Source organism: Dendropsophus ebraccatus, chromosome 14, assembly GCF_027789765.1.
Source record: "Dendropsophus ebraccatus isolate aDenEbr1 chromosome 14, aDenEbr1.pat, whole genome shotgun sequence".
Taxonomy (NCBI): domain Eukaryota; kingdom Metazoa; phylum Chordata; class Amphibia; order Anura; family Hylidae; genus Dendropsophus; species Dendropsophus ebraccatus.
In genome coordinates, this window is record NC_091467.1 from 5,965,580 (window position 1) to 5,977,445 (window position 11,866).

Consider the following 11,866-nt stretch of genomic DNA (forward strand, 5'->3'; position numbering starts at 1 on the left):
CTATCCACGGGTACCAGGCCGGGGCTTAAGCACTGGAGGCGAGCCGCCCAGCCCCCAGTGGGAGGGAATTCCCTCCCCTCTATGTCGTGGCTCCATTAGAATCAATGGAGCCGCGTCATAGAGGGGCGGGGTTTCCTCCCACTGGAGGCAGGCCGGCCCACCTCCAGTGCTTCAGCAGTGCACCCACCCCCAGTGGGAGGAAACCCCTGCCCCTCTATGAAACAGCTCCATTAGAATCAATCATAGAGGGGCGGTGGTTTCCTCCCACTGAGGGTGGGTCAGGCCGCCTCCAGTGCTTCAGCCCGGGCCTGATGGTACATTCCCTTTAAACTAACTTGTCCCATTCGGCTGTCTCCAGCAGCTCAATAGGGAATAAATGGAGCCACTTGAGAGAGCAGAGTAGAGCACACAGCTCTTCATGGCGGCTCCATAGAGAATGAATAGAGCCCGGCGATCAGCCCCCGCCCCCAATTACCCACCCAGATTAACTAAGAAGTACCTCTTAGTGAATCCAGCGGGACCTGCCTTAGGCGCATGAATTGCGGAAAAATGTAATCTGCTTTGGGGCAGGTGTAGATTTTTGGATGATTTACACCTGTTTCCAGATGAAAACCTTGATAAACAAGGTTTGGAAGGAGGCCACACTTCCTCCCCTTTTCTGTGGCGTGATAAATGTGTCCCAAAGAGCTCAGGCTGCAGGATGGCGCACGCATACAGGGAGCCCAGGCTGCAGGACGGCGCACGCATACAGGGAGCCCAGGCTGCAGGACGGCGCACGCATACAGGGAGCCCAGGCTGCAGGACGGCGCACGCATACAGGGAGCCCAGGCTGCAGGACGGCGCACGCATACAGGGAGCCCAGGCTGCAGGACAGAGCGCGCCCACACAGGGAGCCCAGGCTGCAGGACAGAGCGCGCCCACACAGGGAGCCCAGGCTGCAGGACAGAGCGTGCACACACAGGGAGCCCAGGCTGCAGGACAGAGCGCGCATACCGGGAGTTCAGGCTGCAGGACACTGCGTGCATACAGAGTTTCCAGGTTGCAGGAGGAAGCACGCATACAGAGCGTCCAGGCTGCAGGAGGTTGTGTTCATACAGTGTTCATGTTGCAGGAGGGACCGTGCATACATACAGAGTGTTCTGCTTGCTTAAGGGTGCATGCATTCAGAGCAATCGGCTTGCAGGAGGAAGCATGCATACAGAGGTCAGGTTGCAGGACGGTGCACACATACCCAGGGAGGTCAGGTTGCAGGACGGTGCACACATACCCAGGGAGGTCAGGTTGCAGGACGGTGCACACAAACCCAGGGAGGTCAGGTTGCAGGACGGTGCACACATACCCAGGGAGGTCAGGTTGCAGGACGGTGCACACATACCCAGGGAGGTCAGGTTGCAGGACGGTGCACACATACCCAGGGAGGTTAGGTTGCAGGACGGTGCACACATACCCAGGGAGGTCAGGTTGCAGGACGGTGCACACATACCCAGGGAGGTCAGGTTGCAGGACGGTGCACACATACCCAGGGAGGTCAGGTTGCAGGACGGTGCACACATACCCAGGGAGGTCAGGTTGCAGGACGGTGCACACATACCCAGGGAGGTCAGGTTGCAGGACGGTGCACACATACCCAGGGAGGTCAGGTTGCAGGACGGTGCACACATACCCAGGGAGGTCAGGTTGCAGGACGGTGCACACATACCCAGGGAGATCAGGTTGCAGGACGGTGCACACATATAGAGCAAACACAAAGGCCATGTGCCGCTACTTACCGACTGCAGAAAGCGGAGGGTCCCCACATAGTCCCGCTCCGTGCTCAGGATCTCATTGAGGACGCACACCCGGAGCCTGAGCTGCCGCTCCGAGTCCTTGCTGCTGCCGCTGTCCCCACCGCTGCTGACCGGCTCCTCGGCTTCCATGTCGGTTTGTGACCGGGCTCAGTATACGGCGCCGCTCAGTGCAGTCTCAGCTCTGCTGCACCGGGGAAAGCATCGTCCGTTGCTCGGGCTCTGTGCGGTCAGCCCCGGGGAAAGTTTACAGCGATGTCCGAGCCATGCGCCCTCGTGATGCCCGGTGCTCCTGCTGCTGCCAGGCTCTCCGCTCCCCGGTGCTGCTGCCAGGCTCTCCGTTGCTGGTGTTCCCAGGCTCTCGGTTCCCCGGTGCAGCTGCTGCCAGGCTCTCGGTTCCCCGGTGCAGCTGCTGTCAGGCTCTCGGTTCCCCGGTGCTGTCAGGCTCTCGGCTCCCCGGCTCTCGGTTCCCCGGTGCAGCTCCCAGGCTCTCGGTTCCCCGGTGCAGCTCCCAGGCTGTCGGTTCCCCGGTGCAGCTCCCAGGCTGTCGGTTCCCCGGTGCAGCTGCTGCCAGGCTCTCGGTTCCCCGGTGCAGCTGCTGTCAGGCTCTCGGTTCCCCGGTGCTGTCAGGCTCTCGGTTCCCCGGTGCAGCTCCCAGGCTCTCGGTTCCCCGGTGCAGCTCCCAGGCTCTCGGTTCCCCGGTGCTGCTGCTCCCAGGCTCACGGTTCCCCGGTGCTGCTGCTCCCAGGCTCACGGTTCCCCGGTGCTGCTGCTCCCAGGCTCACGGTTCCCCGGTGCTGCTGCTGGGAGCGCCTTGTGTTCAGGCAGAGCGCACAATACAGGATGGGGGAGGGTGGCGGGGCTCCTCAGCCTATTGTGGCTCTCAGCTCCGCTACATTGTATCTCTGCACTTCCTATCGCACGATGATGGGCAGGGTCGCCGTGCTGGGAGCGGAGGGTCCGGTACCGCACAGGACCCACAGTTTGTGGTCAGCGATCTCAGATGTGTGGTCGCCACCCCCAACCCCACCCAGGGGTCAGATCACGCCCCTTCACGTGCACCCCAATAATCCATCACTCATGCCCCCCATACTTTTCTCCGTGAAGTACGGTGTAAGGACCAAGCACCGGCAAACACACGAGCTTTACCACCGTATTAAACCATATTCTGTCAGGAGGCTCCTGCCCCCCTTTTTCTGTAGATGCACCCCCAGATCTGCCTTGTCCCCGTTACCCCTTGGGGTAGGTCCAGGATCAGGAGCCTGAAAGAGTGTAGTAATAGCATGGAGTCAAATCATAGCTACTATAGAATGCTGGAAACACTCTGCCCCCTGCTGCTGGGTCATGTGTACAGCAGCTATAGACCAGAACTGGTAGCACCTCCATGCCCAGTCTTGGATATCTTGGATAGTCTTGGATATCTTCTGATGTTCCTGCTGTCATCTCGGGTGATTTTAACATCCCTATTGACAACCCAATCTCCCACCAGCCTCCAGTTTATTTCTATAACCAGTTTATTTCTATAACCTCCTCTCTTGGCCTCTCTCTCAGCTTTCTGACTATCCAACCCACAAGAGAGGGAATACCCTGGACTTCTCCAGACTCAACCCAGTTTCTTACTAACTCCACCACTGAGCTTTAAGACCTCACTCATTTACCAAAACCTATTAGCCATCAACATCCAACAACTCTTACCAGGACAGACTCCGCCTCCTGCTCCTTCATAAGTGGCCGGTCAGACACCAGGGGAGTATTTATCACACTGGCTCAGCAGCTTCTCCCTAATGTCCTACATGATCCTGGATATCCAAAAGAAGAGCCCTTGGAGCCTGATAAGTCTAAATTTAGATGTTGACCCCTCTCTATGGAGAAAAGTCAAATACCCAGGATGGATGGTTTTTAAATATCTAGAGCTGTAACCTGCAGTATTACCAACTCGTCACTTATAAATCACGGACACAGATAAGACATTGTATCATGATTATAAGCCTTGATAAATGGCCCGGTACACAAAGGGGATACCATGACACAGTACAAGAGATGGTGGCATGGTACTTGTGATATATATTGGCATACTAGACAATACAGAAAACCCTTTTTTTTCCCCGATCAGACATTTTCTGAAGGCAAAAAATGATTACTGTAAGGAAATCCTGATACTTTCCTGGTGCCTTCCTGAATCCTTTTGAGGCTCCTAACCAGGCTAATTTTTCTAAATCTGACCTGTCTCACTTTATGCGCTTATAGCTCAGTCATGCTTTAACATATGCTAGTGATGCTGAGATTGTTTTTTCGTCACATATGGCACTTTATGTTAGTGGGAAAATTTGGTCACTACTTTGTGTTTTTTGTGAAAAACATTAAAATATCATGAAAAATTAAAAAAATTAGCATTTTATGAACTTTGAAATTCTCTGCTTCTAAAAAAAGAAAGTCATAAACATATTTTACTTTTTTAGGGTGTTACGGGGCTTAGACATTTATCAGCAAATTATCACATTTTCGTGAAAGTTTCCAAAACTGATTTTTTTTAGGGACCGGTTCTTTTTTTTTTAAATGGATTTAGAAGTCTGGTATCCTGAAAACCCCCATAAGTGACCTCATTTTGGAAACTAGACACCTTAAAGAATTAATATAGGGGTATAATGAGCATTTTGACCCTACAGGGGCTTGAGGAAAGTGTTCACAATTAGGCCGTAAAAAAATGGAAAACTTAAATTTTACAATAATATATACGTTTAGATTAAAGTTTCTCATTTTCAAAAGGAACACGAGAGAAAAAGCACCCCAAAATTTGTAACGCAGGTTCTCTTGAGTACAACAGTACCCCATGTGTGGGCGTAAACCACTGTATGGGCACACAGCCGGGCTCAGAAGGGAAGGAGCGCCAATTTTCCAAGCAGATTTTGCTTTTCCAATGCAGATTTTGCTGAAGAAGTTTCTGAGCGCCAGGTGCGTTTGCAGAGCCCCTGTAGTGTCAGCAGAGAGAAACCCCCCCCCATAAGTCACCCCATTTTGGAAAGTACACCCCTCAAAGAATTCATATTGGTGTAAGGTGACCATTTTGACTCCACAGCTATTACAGGAAAGTATTCAAAATTAGACAGTAAAAATGAAAAACTCAAATTTTTCCAATATTATGTTCTTTTAGTTTGAAATTTCTCAATTTACGAGGAACAAGAGAAAAAAAGTACCCTAAAATTTGTAACGCAGGTTCTCCTGAGTAAAAAGGTAGCTCATATGTCGGTATAAACCTCTGTATGGGCACACAGCGGGGCTCAGAAGGAAAGGAGCGCCAATTAGCTTTTTCAATGCAGATTTTGCTGAAGAAGTTTCCAAACGCCAGGTGTGTTTGCAGCGCCCCTGTAGTGCCAGCGGAGTAAAATTTCCCAATAAGTCACTCCATTTTGGAAAGTGCACCCCTCAGAGAATTCATTTTGGGGTGTGGTGAGCATTTTGACCCCACAGGTATTAGAGTAGACAAAAGTAGACAGTAAAAATGAAAAACTTGAATTTTTCCAATAATATGTTCCTTTAGTTTGAAATTTCTCAATTTCACGAGGAACAGGAGAGAAATGTCACCCCAATATATGTAACGCAGGTTCTCCTGAGTAAAACAGTAAACCATATGTGGGCATAAACCACTGTATGGGCACACAGCGGGGCTCAGAAGGAAGGGAGTGCCAATTTACTGGAGCAAAACCGCAGCTAGTAGTAGTTATTAGAATAGCGCAGTTACTAAAAATAAAAAAAAATAAAAAAAATGAGATTACAGGTAATGTGGGGTGGTTACGGGTAATCTGGGGTGGTTCCGGGCAACGTGGGGTGGTTACGGATAAACTGAAGTGCCTATAGGTAATCTGGGGTGGGTACCTGTAATCTGGCGTGGTTACCGCAATCTGGAGGGGGTCATTGACAATTTGGGGTGGTCAGAGGCAACGTGGCGTGGTTATGTGCACTCTGGGTGGTTACATGTTATCTGGCGTGATTATGGGCAACCTGAGGGAGTTATGTGCAACCTGGGGGGGTTACAGACAATCTGGGATTGTTACTGATAAACTGAAGTGCTTATAGGTAATCGGGGGTGGGTACATGTAATTTGGGGTGGTTAAGGGCAATCTGGGGTGATTACAGACAATCTGTAGGGGGTCACTGGCAATTTGGGGTGGTTACGTTCAACGTGCGGTGGTTACGGGCAATGTAAGGTGGTTACGGGCAACGTGCGGTTGTTATGGGCAACCTGGGGTGGTTACTGGTAATTTGGGAGTAAACTGCAATTATTACTATAATAAAAAGTGTGTTTTATTTTTTTGTATGTTTTTCACTTTTTGTACTTTTACACATTCATTTTCACTATATTACTATGATTACTGTGATATTTTCTATGACAGTAATCATAGTTCAGTGACAGAGACCAAATTGGTCTCTGTCACTTAAAATTTTCAGAGCTTGGCTGGTTCTGACGCGCATGCGCACTTCAGAACCAGCCTGGACGTCGAGGAGGAAGGACCTCCCTGGATCAGGTAAAGTATAAGGGGTAGGGGGGTGACTGAGGGAGTGGGGGCGACTTGGGGGGACGGACACATCACTTTTTATCCCGTCACCAATCATTTATAGTGACAGGGGATAAAAAGTGCCGGCAGCACATGGCACAAGCGATCAGCGGTATATTATATATATCGCTGATCGCTTGTACCGGGACCCCACAGGGGGGTTCCCGATCACTGCCCCATGCTCTACTACCTCCGGTGGCGGAGAGCATGGGGCTTTCATTCATTTTTACTTTTCTGACAGAAACATAGTCTGTTCACAGCGATGGCGGCGGCCATCTTATTATTGAATCCACAGCGGGGGGAGATGAAAGGCAGCGGCGGCAATGCCGTTACCGACGGCCACCGCTATAACGTTAATAGCGCCGATCGTCGGTATGGACCCCACACACTGGGCCGGGACGGACCCCACACACTGCCCCAACCCCTCAGCTACCTCCGGTAGCTGGGGGGATGGGGTGGGGGCCTTCCCGGCCCCGCTATCTTATTCTCTGCCATCGCCGTAAAAAGCTGATGGCAGCAGAATAAGGCCCCTTAGTGACCGCCGTAAAAAGCCGTATCGGCGGGGGGGGGGGGGGGGGGGATGGGGGGTTAAAATTGCTCTATTCTCATGCTTATAGAACTTTTATCCTTTGGTCTATGGGGCTTTGTGAGGTGTAATTTTTTGCGCCATGATGTGTACTTTCTATCGGTACCCTTGATTGCGCATATGCAAATTTTTGATCGCTTTTGATTTTTTTATTTTTTTTTTAAATTTTTCTGGATTTGATGCGACCAAAAATGCTCAATTTTGCACTTTCAGATTTTTTTGCGCTGATGCCGTTTACTGTGCGACATCAGGAATTAAATATTTTGGGTGATTACACATGCGGCAATACCAAACATGTTTGTTTGTTTATTTATTTTTATTTATTACATGGGAAAAGGGGGGTGTTTCAAACTTTTATTAGGGGAGGGGGCTTTTTACTAATAACACTTTTTTTTACACTTATACTAGAAGTCCCCCAGGGGAGGCTTCTAGTATAAGTTCACGGATCTCTCATTGAGATCTATGCAGTATAGTTATACTGCATAGATCAATGAGATCGCATTTGATTGCTTTTGGCTGCTGCAGACGAAAACAATAGAGTGCCGAGCCGGGATCAGCGCCATTATGGCGCAGACCCCGGCCGGGTAAGGACACGGGGATTGCTCCTTCTCGACAACGTCGCGTGGGGGCGAACCCCCCACTAGACACCAGGAATGAGGCTGCAAGAAGGATTCAGATGCATCTGTCAACTTTGACAGCTGCATCTGAAAACTTAATTAGCGGGCACGGTGATCGGACAGTGCCTGCTAATAGCCGCGGTTCCGGGCTACAAGCGGCACTCAGGACCGCAGCAGTTCAGAGCGGGGCCGCTGCGCGGCACTGCTCTGAAGTCCCCTAGGTGGCCCATAACGTACGGGTACACCCAGGGTCGTCTAGGGTTTAGAGACTGTTTACTAGAGATGAGCGAGAAGTGAAATATTCTAATTTACGAATATAGAGTTGAGTAGACCCAGATACTCGACTATTCGATCAAATATCGAATCCCATTAAAGTCTATGGGAGAAAAATACTAGACACTTGAAAATCAAAATTCGACCACTTGGAGGTCAGAGAGTCCACAATGACACCTGTGGAAATGATGGCAACACCTCTGTAATGCAACTTGGACAGCAGGGGAAGCATGCCTGGATGCATCTAACACACCAAAGTCGCATTATTATGCCACTATTACATTCTCTCAACAATAAACTACAAAAACTAACTGTCATTGTGTGTTTGTGTGATAAGGTAAGACACGTTCTACACAAAGGGGTGTTGTTTCTTATGGAAACCATGTAATAAATGAAAATTGAGGCCCTTCGGTGAGGCAAGCCCTCCAAAAATCCTGGGAGTTACAGGAGAACTGATAATACTGATATAATATTGTCTTTTTAAGAGACCCTGGCATTTCAATGTTCACACTTTAAATCCTTTAAAGAGTATTTAAGAGAAGGCAAATTTAAACTGAATTTGATGGAAAAATAACCCACTACTACCGCCTCCACCAACCTGATTAATCTTGCCTGCCTTTCATCTAAAAACATATAGAAAGAAAATTACCAGGCCCTTGAAATGAGTCCTCCAAAAATTGATTTGATTTAATAAAAAAAAAAGTTAAATGAAAGATTGAATTGAATTTGAGTTAATTTGAAATCGAAGATTAAAAAAAAACAGCCCCTAAAGTGGCCTTTACCGGCTTCTGCCTTTGAAACAGCTACAAAATTAAAGGACTTGGTAGATGATTGGGTGCTAGACAAGGGAGTAGAAGCATTATCGGCTATCCACTTTACCACCTGTTCCCACAGCTCGGGCCTCAGCACTGGTGTACCCTGGTCCCTGCCTAATTGTTCAATCAACCCAGGGATGCTGGATGAGCGTAATGCTGGCTGCCCCTCACCAGAACACATTGCATCTCTACTCTCTTGACCTCGGCTTGTGCCCCCACTGGCATTTCCGCACCCCCGTCCCTTTGCGCTACGCATTATATACGTACAACGGTTTTCAATTGTGCACAGCACTCAAAAGAGTAGAACCACGCTTATATTTTTGCCTTGGCACACAAGGAGTATACAGCTGTGTATTTTTTGCCTTGGCACACAAGGAGTATACAGCCATATACCCTCTCTGACGTATTAGAAGAATGCCCTACAGCAGACGACAGGCGTTTGACTTTATTATGTGGCGCACAGCACGCAGAACAGTAGCACCACACTTATATTTTTTGCCTTGGCACCCAAGTAGTATACAGCCGTATACCCTATATAGACAGATACACTGCAGCCTATTCCTCACAGAGTACTCCAGCTGCCTGCCTCTCTGAACACACTGATGTGCGGCTAGCCAGTTTAATATCAGTATATCTTTAGAAAAAATTTATTCTTTCTATAATTTTTGCCCTAACAAGGGCTCTTGGGGGTCTCTCCTGCCTAAAATCACCTAACACCTGACTGTCCCTGCTACACACTGTCTCCCTCTCTAGCTCCAAGTCTCATCTAAAATACAATCTCAAATCCACTATTCTATTACTGTGAAGATCTCATGGTTTAGCCAGCCAATGAATGCAGATGCTTTTTTTTCACTTACTGTGTGCTTCTAGTGCCTGTCCCCCCCCCCCCCCCTGCATAGTTATTGGTAAAAAAAAAAAAAATATACCAGGGAAGATGGGAGGGGAATTGAATTTTTATTCGAAAACGAGTATCTCAAATAGTGTACCACTTGATCAAATACCTACTCGATCAAGTAGCACTAGCTCATCTCTACTCTTTACATACAGAAATTTGTAACAGGAATTTGACAATTCTCTAACAGGTTAGAAGCCACAGATCCCGGCAGATAGATGATATGGGACTAAAATGAACCATACTTTTAGCCAGTTGTAAAAAGTGCCTTTTCTGTTATCAGCTTAAAGGGGTGCTCCAGCGTGGGCACTTTTTTGGGGGGACCGGGGAGGAGGTGGCTGAAATAAAAGACGTCCACTTACCTCCCCGGTTCCAGCGGCGGGTCACTCATCGCGGCGCTCCTGTCCTCGGCCGCTTCCGGGTGTCTGACGCCGCCCAAGACGCTACGTCTCAGGGCCGCTCAGCCACTCAGTGAAGGAGGCGGGATCCGAGCGGACTTCAAACGGATCCCGCCTCTTTCACTGAGTGGCTGAGCGGACCTGAGACGTCACGTCTCGGGCCCGCGTCAGACACCCAGAAGCGGCCGGGGACAGGAGCGCCGTGATGCGGGACCCGCCGCTGGAACCGGGGAGGTAAGTGGACGTCTTTTATTTCAGCCACCTCCTCCACGGTCCCCCCAAAAAAGTGCCCCCCCCCCGCCGGAGCACCCCTTTAAGTAACATAAAGGCAGTAGTGAGCCGCAGCTTTCTCCAGTCTGGCCTTGCATGATTGAAATACAGGGCTCAGCTTTTAGCATAGAGCCGTATATGTGAAGCAGTGAACACAGGCTGGGTGGGAGAGGAAGGAGGCATGCTTCTGCAGCGGCTTAGCGCTGCCTGTATTGCACTTAAAGTGACTCTATACCCACAATCTGTCCCCCCCCCCCCCCCAAACCGCTTGAACTGATAGCTGCTTTTAAACCAAGATCTGTCCTGGGGCCCGTTCAGCAGGTGATGCAGTTATTGTCCTAAAAAAGAAACTTTTAAACTTGCAGCCCTGTGTCAAACTGGCGTGGCCTAGAGTGTCTGTTCCCTTACCTTGCACCACCTCCTCCCCACCCTCTTCATCATTAGGAATGCCACAGGCAGGATTTTTCCTATTCCTCTGCAGTGAACACTGCACAGGTGCCTTAACGATCCAGCCCATGTGCCGTGCTCACACAGCTGATGAATAGGAGAATACCTGCCTGGGGCATTCCTAATGATGAAGAGGGCAGGGAGGAGGGACAGAGAGGTTGTGCCAGCCTAATGCAAAGACACTCTAGGCCAGTGCTCCTCAAACTTTTTCTACTGGAGCCTCACCCAACAGACCAAGGCAATGCCTGGGCCTCCCCAGACTAACCAAGAGGGTTCCTAGGCCTGTCCATCTATGGTTAAAGTCCATTTATAAGCTAAAAATAATGCTAGGGCTGCCTTTCACCCGTCTCCCAAGCTCTATATACTAATAAAGTAAGTACAAAATAAATTAATAATTTTGCTAAAATGAAGATTTTTGCAAACATCAAAAGAACTGTGCAGAACGTAGTTACTTTTGTGAAAACTGGCTTCTCAGCTGGGCCTCACCAACAACTAGGGGGCGCCTCACTGGTGAGGCCCACCTCACAGTTTGAGAAGCACTGCTCTAGACCATGCCAGTTTGAGACAGGGCTGCAAGTTTAAAAGTTATTTTTCAGGACAATAACTGCATCCCCTGCCGAACGGACCTCAGAACAGAACAGAGTTCCTCTAATTTTATTCTATTTAACGTGCTATAAATAAAGATGTCAGAACCCAAAGGTGCAGCACTTGATTACCAGTGGCTGAAGAAGTTGGATGCAGCCCAAAGGCAGCACTCACACTTTTGTGTTCCGCACGAAACACGGACATGGAAGGCCTGTACCAGAGTGTGTCCCCCACTGTATGCATATGTGCCACGCTGTGCGGCTCTGTAATTACAGCGCAGCGCATATCTGTACAGGTTCCCTGCTTCGGGGGGACACGCTCCCGTACAGGTCTTCCACATCAGTGTGCCATGCGGAACGTGGAACGTGTGAATGCGGCCTAAGGCTGCCAGGACTTTTCGCATTTACTGCTTCAGCTACTGGTAATTAAATGAGGCAAGCTTGGGTTCAGACATTCCCCATCTTTCTCAAGGTTCACTCATTTCCAACTATAAAGCAATATTACAGACCTGCTGTCCCATCCAATGGTGGCCATAAAAATTACAAAGAAATAGGCTGATGGTTAAAGCAGCTCTAAGCAAATCATCTCTTTATAAAGGTTTAGTGAATAGTACTTCTATGTTGCTAAGCGGGTTTATTCATAGTGG

At 49.3% G+C, this 11,866-nt stretch overlaps 1 protein-coding gene across 1 annotated transcript in view; it reads right to left on the reverse strand.

Moving 5' to 3' along the window:
* PREX1 (phosphatidylinositol-3,4,5-trisphosphate dependent Rac exchange factor 1) overlaps positions 1–2,767 on the reverse strand; it is a 75,951-nt gene extending 73,184 nt beyond the window's left edge. Inside the window, exon 1 of the mRNA XM_069952704.1 lies at positions 1,770–2,767. Within this exon, the coding sequence (XP_069808805.1) occupies positions 1,770–1,916 (147 nt within the window). The 5' untranslated portion in view covers positions 1,917–2,767. The remainder of the gene's footprint in view (positions 1–1,769) is intronic.
* Positions 2,768–11,866: the final 9,099 nt, after the last annotated feature.